The sequence below is a fragment of the Morone saxatilis genome, unplaced genomic scaffold (genome assembly GCF_004916995.1).
Source record: "Morone saxatilis isolate NCDOM2014 unplaced genomic scaffold, NCSU_SB_2.0 Contig10, whole genome shotgun sequence".
NCBI lineage: Eukaryota > Metazoa > Chordata > Actinopteri > Moronidae > Morone > Morone saxatilis.
Window position 1 is genome coordinate 14,216,413 of NW_023339652.1, and position 8,461 is coordinate 14,224,873.

Genomic DNA, 8,461 nt, shown 5'->3' on the forward strand with positions numbered 1-8,461 from the left:
AACTTAATGTCTTTGGACTGTGGACAAAATAGGACATTTGAGCCCCCCCCCCCGAGCTTGGGCTTTGGGAAACTTATCAACATTTTCCAGCTTTTTCTGACATTTTATGGACCAAACAACTAATCAATAACTAAAGTAAATGATCAACAGGTCAATTGATAATGAAAATAATAGTTAGTTGCAGCCCTACGGTATAGAATTACACTGTCTGAACACACAAATGTGATCTTGTCATCAGCAAATCGCCGTACACCCGCAGCTCACCCTCAGATATCTGTAAATCACTTCAGGCTGCTTTCCGATCTTGCGGAGGTCGGCCTCCAGTTGGAAGCTGTTGGTGGGCGGAGGAGGAAGGTCTGTGACTGGCGGGGAGGGGCTGGCTGATGGTTCCGGAGGATGAGCGATTTCCTCCTGCGCTGGCTGTTGGGTCTGTCTGCTCGAGGGAACTCTGGGAAACAGAAACAGAACTCGGTGGTAATAGTCGATACCACATTCCACGACATAATGCAACATTGAGTGCTTTACAGGTGTGTCAGAATCACACAGAAAACAAAGGAAATAGAAGAGGTAGAGCCGCTAACCGGTCAGATGAGTGTGAAGGGACTTCGGCTATCTCCTCGATCTTGATCATCTTGGCGCTGGGTGATGTGGACAGTGGAGAGGACTCGTCCTCAGCCTCCCTCTCCACTTCCTGGACGAAGGACTTGGACCCACATGAGTCCACCTCAGACACTGACACCTTTCCACTCACTTCCTCAATTTCAATCCTCCTCAGTGGTTTCTGGAGAGCATTAGATGTTCAGTGAACGTGATGACACAGTTCATTAAAAAAACTCTTTCAAAATAAAATACTGAATTGAATTCTAGTAAAAACATTACTAGATGAAGATTACAGAATCCAGACTTCAATTTAATTTACACTGTCTATCATGCCATCTGCTGGACAAATAATGTTACAGCATGTAAACATGATTAAAGCATGGAAGACAAATTGTACGTTACTTTAATCAAGTTATCTGCTTTTTACAAGTAGAAATCGTATAAAGAAAAATGAATCACTGACACATAACAATTAATATAATTTTTTCCATTATTTAATATTTTAGCCAATATCTCAACTTCCCTGAGCCCAAAATTATGTCTTCAAATTATTGGTATCAGTATTCAGAGGCAGTATTTTCACCAAAAAAGACTGCAATGAAAAGTATAATTATAAATTCAGAAATGAGAGCTCACAGTTGACTGCAGATGTGTTGGTTTGTCTATGGGCTGGACTGTTCTCGTCTGCGTGCTGTCTGCTGCTTGTAGAAGGCCGCTGGAACCCTCATCCTGACACAACACAATCACATTAAGAAGAGAGGAGTCAAGTCTGTAGAAGATCAACGCTAATAAAGTCTGACGTGTCCATTAGTCATCCGTACATCAGATTGGAATTTAATCACTTATGTCAATCCTTACTGCCAGAGGCGCTTAAAACACAGTAGTGTTGCCATAGTGACTGAGAGCATGAAGTTTATTCCTCTACTAACAACCAACAGCAAAGAATGCAAAGTTCAGAGTAGGTCATAGGTTTAAAATGTATGTCTGTAAAGCAGAATTGTATTTTAACAGTAACACTGCTCTTTATGTTTTTAACTTAGAGTCTTTACCATCCATGTATTTATCATTTCAACAATGCTCAGTTAGATTCTGAAACTTACAATCTGGAGTTTCTGGAGCTCATTCAGGGCTTGTTTGTTCCCTGGTTCCAGTTTCAACACCTCCTGGAAATCTGTAAGACACACACACACACACACACACAATGTAAGACAACTTGTTCAACTAGTTGAACGTTTGCATGTTTAGTTAGTTTGTTTCGGATTGAACAGAACTTCTACACATAACTGTGAACTGGCTTAAAATACAATAATTTCTGCAACATAAGGAAAGATGAAAATGAAAGCAACTACAGAAGCACAGATCATCTAGAAGAATACAGATAGATATGTGACAGATTTTAGTCTTCCAGGTGTTAAAAAAACAGACTAAATGTAGTTGCTGCTGACAGTGTTGTTCTGTACAGCACCTTGTTTGGCCTCCTGCAGTTTCCCTAAAGCCACCCTGGCTGTGGCACGACGGGCGAAAGCCTTGGAGTAAGTACTGTCCAGAAAAATGGCTTTGGTGCAGTCCTCCTCTGCCTCCTTGTACCTGCAGCAAACAGAAAGGGTCATTTTTGAATCTCCTTCTAGCAGAGAGCCTTTTCACTCTAACAATTAAAACACGCTAGAGAATTAAATGTTTGTGCTTACTTCTCCAGCTTGAGGAAGGCCATGGCTCTGTTGGCGGGCAGTAAGACGTTCATGCTGTCCGCCTCCATGCCTCTGCTGTAGCACTCAACAGCCGCTTCATACTTCCCCTCTTTGAAATAAGCATTCCCCTGAAAGGCACATTCAGAAAACATCACCACTGAAAATGTCCCTGTGTGCCAAACAGGGCGGAAACTTATCTTTAGTGGATAATTGGATAACACCCTTTTGTCTGATCTCAAATGTTCAAATGTTTGTGTTAAATGTGTAGTATTTGTACTTACTTGTACTTAATTGATATGCAGTAAACTGCTGCATGATGAATAATAAACTTATAATACATGAGTGAGTATGTTTGCTTAATTACCACACACTATGGGGTTCTCTTAACAGAAAGGGACTTAACACAAAATGACAAAAGCCTCTCACACTTGAGCTGAGAAAAGCGTTAAACCACAGCAAAGCTCACTCTGTCCTTTTGCATAACCGCCTCCTGTCGTCTCTGCTGCTCCTCCACCAGTCTCTGCTGCTCCTCCACCAGTCTCTGCTGCTCGGGGGCCACTGTGGGAGCCTCCTGCGGCTGTGTGGATTCGCTCGGGACGGCCGGTGCCTGTTGTCCGAGGATCTAAAACCAGTCACATAAAGGGAGTAAATAAAAGAGAAGAACACTTGCGAAATCACCCCAGAATGATCATTTCATACTCACCTCTTTGATTTTTTTCATTTCATTCTGTGCTTCCACGTTCCCGGGGTCAAGCTTGAGAACCATCTCGTAATCTGTTCAGAGACAAATCCGTGCTGTTATCTCTGCGCTTTCCAGTTCAAACAGACAATCGAATCTATTTAAAATTCTTTTAAAAGTTTGTCACCTTCTAACGCGGATTCACATTTCTCCAGTGCAAACCGCGCTGCTCCTCTTCGTGCATACGCTTTGAAGTAGTTGCTGTCCAGAGCTATCGCCAAGTTGCAGTCGGACTCTGCCACAGCATACCTGCACAGAACGACGCCGCAGTGATTTACATGGGAACAACACAGGAAGACAGCGTACACATCCACCTTAATGTCACATTTATGGAAAAACACTCAACACAGGAGCCATGCGACCTGTGCTGTTTACTTTTTGAGTCTGAAGAAGGAGGTGGCTCGGTTTGTGGGAAGCACAGGGTTGTAAGGATCTGCATCCATCCCTCTGGTGTAACACTCAATGGCCTCGTCGTACTTCCCGTCTTTGAAAAAAGCGTTACCCTGAAAATAAAAGCACGACCTGCTTTTAGGAAAGGCTCTCTTTCATCCTCTCTTTTTTTGGAGCACGTCTCATACGGCGTCTACCTTTTCTTTCGCAGCCAGCGCTTTCTCTCGATCAACTTCCTCAGAGTCTGACTCGTTGGACTCTGCGGGACTTTCCTCCTTATCCATCTCCGACAGGGCCTTGTCCTGCGAGCACAGAAGCATCAGTCTTCAGTCAACTGCTTCACCACTTCAATCACGTTACATTTATTTTACAAGAACGCATTAGCTACCACATCGAACTTGTCCCACGATCGGTAGTCGTATGCTTTTATCCTTGAGGCTTCCTTGGACTCGTCTCCCTTTGCGTCTCCATTGCCTCTCGGCTCCTTCTTCTTCTTCTTCTTTTCCCTCATCTTTGTTTTGTAGTCCTTGTTGCGCACAGGTGGGAGCTTCTTCTACAACACAGAGACAACAAGCTGCTGACACCTGCAGATCATCCAGTGCATTACCTGCTCCTCAGATGGATGGATGTCTACAGCAGGGACAGACCTGGACCTCCTGAAGTCCTCCCGTCTTCAGCTCCTCGTCCTTCTTCTTGATGTCGCTCTCCCAGCTCTCCAGCTCCTTCATGAAGCTGTGCATGTCCTCCGCATTGTGCCGCATCTGAAGCTGTAACTCAATGGCTTTGTTTCCCCCGGACATGTTATTCCCTGTGAAACAGACATTTGTTTTGGACACTTTCTTAACACTCCTTGCTGTAGTTGTTGTCTTGAAGTTTGTGCGGCAGCCAAGAGGGAAAACACGAGTATCACGCTGCCATGCTTTTGGGGGCTAGCAGCTAGCTAGCTAGCATAAACACTAAACATTAAGGGGAAATAAAGTAAATGGAAGAGACTCTGTAGCTACTTGAACCTTGTAAAGTACCTGTCACTTCTTTCTCCGGCGGATAATTGCACTTTAAATGTAGCTACGGTTAATTTGGCTGTATACTAACGTTAGAACAGAATGTGTCGTGAATCATAGGTTTCTGTTTACGTTCGGAGCCATGACAGCCGAGTACCAGCAGCCTCTGCGCCTGCGCTGGGCGTAACCAAAGATCGTCTATGTTACGACAGATAACTTCCTCCAGACACATTTTACGTGCTTGTCAATTTGTAAAAGCCGCCTAAATCATTTTTTGGTTCCACCTACGGGTTGCATACATACACAATTTAAACAATGTCCATTTGTCGTGTCAAAAATTGTAATACAGTCAGTCAGTGTAATTGCACTGGGAACTGCCCTTTCTAGGTTTTGTTTTGGTCCACATATCCCGCTTCGAGTTTACAACTTGTCTACGCATATATGAATAGACGATCTATGGAGTACTCCTATCTCTAACAAAACGCATTTTATAGAATTTTAAATATAACGTTAAATAAAGTTATATATCTTGACTTCGTGTAAAAGGGCGATGCCAGCAAAACAATGAAATAATATAATAAATATTGCAATTCGTTACCTTTGACCCAACACCACGTGATCTACAAACCAGCGATGATGACCTCTCTCGTTAGCTAGCGGTAGCTAACCTAATACATACATGTAGCTGACCAGGGGGGACGTATGCAAACCTTAACATTTCCAAACCGTACGGCAGAAAACATTTCATACAATGGACCAGACTAAACAAGAGGAGGAATATGGATACGACTTATTCCCGGAGAGGAAGACGGGAAAGTACAGGAAGGGAACAATAGCGGAGAGCCTGTTCACTTTCAACCACAAGTGTCAGGTCATGTTACAGTTCGCAATGGAGACTAGTGAGTACAGCTAGTTTCCATTTCATTTTAAAAGCAATGTCATCTCACCAGTGACCAGCGGATACATTGTGTGCCTCAGAGGTTTCTCTGAAATGTGTTTGTGATTGGAAATACCCGTGCAATGTTACTAAGAGATAGCTAAATACATGTATATCTAACGTGTACAGCGGTATCCAGCTGTAACGGGTCTCTGTGCTTCTCCCAGGTCCGTATGCCAAACTCCTCCTCAGTGCCATGAAGAGTTCAGGGTGGTACGTACAGTGTTTAAATCAAATACACGTGTATATGTCACTGTTGACTGTTCACTGTAACTCTCATATTCCTGCAAACAACCTGCAGACTGTTTACTTGTTTACTCGTTTACACAGGACTTCTGAACAGATTTTGCAAACGCTACTACTGCTGTAATGACTTAATAATAATCATTTCTGTACACCCAAATACGTTAATTCATGAAAAGCCATTTTTGAAGCAAAGCCTTGAAATTGCTGTTTGGATAATGAAAATTAATAATATAAATTGAATAAGGCCTTTTATCTTACATGTTCAGAGCCTCCAATGTACATGCAACAAAGTGCACATTCCTAGTTAATATTCCAGTTGCCAGCATATTACTGAGCCCTTTCTCTAATGTTGCTTATTCTGATTATGTTGTGATGATTTCCACCTGTTCTCCTTCCTCCCAACTCAGCCAAGTGTTTAAAGACCGTCACTTCTCCTGTGAGGATTGTGATGGGACGGTCAGCGGCGGCTTTGACGCAGCTTCTTCTCAAGTAAGGAAGAGATCTTGTCAGCACTAATAAAGATGAAGCACGTTCTGAAGACTTTGGCAGAATTTGGCTGTTAAAACTGAATGAGATTTGTGTTTGTGTGCAGATCGTTTTGTGTCAGAACAACATCCACCAGCAGTCCCATATGACCCGAGTGGTCACACATGAGCTCATTCATGCCTTCGACCACTGTCGGGCCCACGTGGACTGGTTCAACAACTACAAACACCTGGCTTGTTCTGAGGTGAGTCCCAGCGTGCTGCATTTACTTGCAGTGGTAACTTTGCTTATCGTGTGCTTCGATTTAGTTTAGTTTGCAGCTACACACAAGAAGCAAACGTGTATTGTTACTGTCCTTTGATACCAAAATGGAACCAAAGTGCAGGGAACAACTCGCAGTCATATTTCCACGTTACAGTAATAAACTTAATATGGCAGTAAGGCAGGAAATTTAAATTTAGTTTTGTATTTTTGTCCTTTAAAGAATAAGTCTGGCAACACCTGCCTAAAGCTCATTGGTTCTTACTGTAAAAGTAAATATTTAAAAGCATTTTACGAATATATATACTTTACATATATACATAAAAAGATGTTGACTAGTTTCCTAAAATGTTTTGATGTTTGATGCTTAAACTAGTAAATACTGCAGTTGTTTGGGACTATTTTCAGCAGCGGATGGATATACATTTGTCGCTTTAGGGAGTATTTACAGCATAGACAGACTTTTCTTTTAAACTTCCTTTATAGATCCCTTGAAATCACACAGTTTCCTTCCATTATATGATGTGTTTCCTAATGAACAGGAGGTTAGAGTTTGATTGACACTTGAGTAAAGTCATCCACATTAAATTTCTCCTCCAATTTCATCGTTTGAATCTTTTGTTGGAGCTAAAAAATAATGTTGTAAATCCTGTTCCCAGGTTTTTGTTAAACTTTTTAAGAAACAAATATCCTGCTGACCTAAATGTTCTGTTTGCAGATTATTATCAACGTTTTTTTTGTCATTATTTCAGATTCGGGCAGCTAACCTCAGTGGAGACTGCGCTTTTAACAATGAAGCCGCCAGATTTAACTTCGGCTTGAAGCAGCATCATCAGGTACCTGCACTGGGATGAATCTAACTTTTACCGGCAGGTTTCAGGTTTGTCAAAATGTTTTTCCCTTGTACAGGAGTGCGTCAGGGGCCGCGCCCTTCGCTCCATCCTGGCCGTGAGGAACATCACTCGCAAGGAGGCGGAGAAAATAGTGGATGAAGTCTTTGACACGTGTTTCAACGACCACGCGCCGTTTGGACGGATCCCGCACACCAACAAGGACGCTGGGTTTGCCTACAAAGATCATCAGAACAGAGATCGATATTATGCAAACCTTTAGCGTCGTCACATTCTCGTTTAACTCCCCCCAAGGGTGCTGTGACTGGCAGCGACGCTGACAGGAGCTTGGCAGCGTCAGTGCCGTGGTCACCGTGAAAGGCCTCAACAGAATGACAGCGTGTCGAAAAATGATCGTATCCCTTCAGAAGGGATTTTCAGAGAGTGATTTGTCCTTGGAACAGGAAAGCGAAGGAAGGAGCTACAGTACATTTCATTTTCTACCTTCCGGACACTAATTCTGTATAAAGAGATTGTATGGAGTGATTTTGCTCTGTAAGTAAAGTATTAGTGGAGGCCCTAGTGATTTATTTGTCATTTGTTTTTAGGTGGATTATGGGTGCTTTTAAGGAAATACAGGATTTCCTTTGACTGTCTGCTCTTCATCTTGTTGCCACATTGACCTCCACTGATTTCTTGTAAAAAAAAAAAAGAAAAGCTGATTGTACTTAAATTAAACAGAATCAACTTGTGTTTGATTTAAGGAGATTCCTCTAAAAGACCTTATTTGTGAGGACAAGAGGGGGGGGTTACGTTCGACCTTGGCCCAAAATTTTTTGAATTAATGACTTTCCAAAAGAAGCGTAAGTAAGCGTATTGCTGATTATAACACATTCATGTCTAATCCCGAGAGAGAGAGGATTCTTCAAATTAACATGTGAGACGAGTCATATGAGTAAAGTGAGAAAAGTTCTTCGACAACAACACGGTCAACTTTGTTCACATCTGTGCTGCCACTGTAAAATGTCACTGCTGACATCTTTATTGGACATTAGCATTTAAAGAATCTCGTATCCCTCCGCTGAGATTAATGAGGGAAAAAGTTATAAGGGAATTAGCCTCATAATCCCCCCCCCTCCCCTTCCTCCGCCTCCACTTCTGCCTATCTCAAAGACAACACCCTCCGCATCATAATCACAAAGTCACTTGGTGTGTCTGCCGTTGGAGTGTAATATGCCACTTATCTCGACGCTCTCCTCTTAGAAAACACTACAAAAACATGA

General features: G+C 42.4%; 2 protein-coding genes across 3 annotated transcripts in view; one reads left to right on the forward strand and one right to left on the reverse strand.

Annotated features, from left to right (window-relative positions):
- Window positions 1-4,595, reverse strand: part of rpap3 (RNA polymerase II associated protein 3) — a 5,577-nt gene extending 982 nt beyond the window's left edge. The window contains exons 1-14 of one of the 2 annotated variants that reach the window (XM_035677881.1): window positions 4,440-4,595; window positions 4,065-4,225; window positions 3,806-3,970; window positions 3,615-3,719; window positions 3,403-3,530; window positions 3,155-3,276; window positions 2,992-3,062; window positions 2,755-2,910; window positions 2,289-2,416; window positions 2,066-2,187; window positions 1,701-1,771; window positions 1,237-1,329; window positions 582-781; window positions 265-448 (exon numbers count right to left, since the gene is read on the reverse strand). In XM_035677881.1, the coding sequence (XP_035533774.1) occupies window positions 265-448; window positions 582-781; window positions 1,237-1,329; window positions 1,701-1,771; window positions 2,066-2,187; window positions 2,289-2,416; window positions 2,755-2,910; window positions 2,992-3,062; window positions 3,155-3,276; window positions 3,403-3,530; window positions 3,615-3,719; window positions 3,806-3,970; window positions 4,065-4,217 (1,698 nt within the window). In that variant the 5' untranslated portion in view covers window positions 4,218-4,225; window positions 4,440-4,595. Of the gene's footprint in view, window positions 1-264; window positions 449-581; window positions 782-1,236; window positions 1,330-1,700; window positions 1,772-2,065; window positions 2,188-2,288; window positions 2,417-2,754; window positions 2,911-2,991; window positions 3,063-3,154; window positions 3,277-3,402; window positions 3,531-3,614; window positions 3,720-3,805; window positions 3,971-4,064 lie in introns of both variants that reach the window. The other variant, XM_035677873.1, reaches the window with a different exon arrangement.
- A 574-nt stretch (window positions 4,596-5,169) lies between these two features.
- Window positions 5,170-7,916, forward strand: atp23 (ATP23 metallopeptidase and ATP synthase assembly factor homolog). The gene is made up of 6 exons (XM_035676391.1): window positions 5,170-5,317; window positions 5,523-5,568; window positions 6,009-6,090; window positions 6,194-6,331; window positions 7,101-7,184; window positions 7,258-7,916. The coding sequence occupies exons 1-6, from the start codon at window positions 5,170-5,172 to the stop codon at window positions 7,459-7,461; spliced, it is 702 nt and encodes a 233-aa protein (XP_035532284.1). The 3' UTR covers window positions 7,462-7,916.
- Window positions 7,917-8,461: the final 545 nt, after the last annotated feature.

Coding starts and splice junctions, on each gene's coding strand:
- atp23 (XM_035676391.1), top strand. CDS start 5,170: ATGGACCAGACTAAACAAGAGGAGGAATATGGATACGACTTATTCCCG. Junction 6,332..7,100: donor AACACCTGGCTTGTTCTGAG/GTGAGTCCCAGC, acceptor TCATTATTTCAG/ATTCGGGCAGCTAACCTCAG. Junction 7,185..7,257: donor GCTTGAAGCAGCATCATCAG/GTACCTGCACTG, acceptor TCCCTTGTACAG/GAGTGCGTCAGGGGCCGCGC.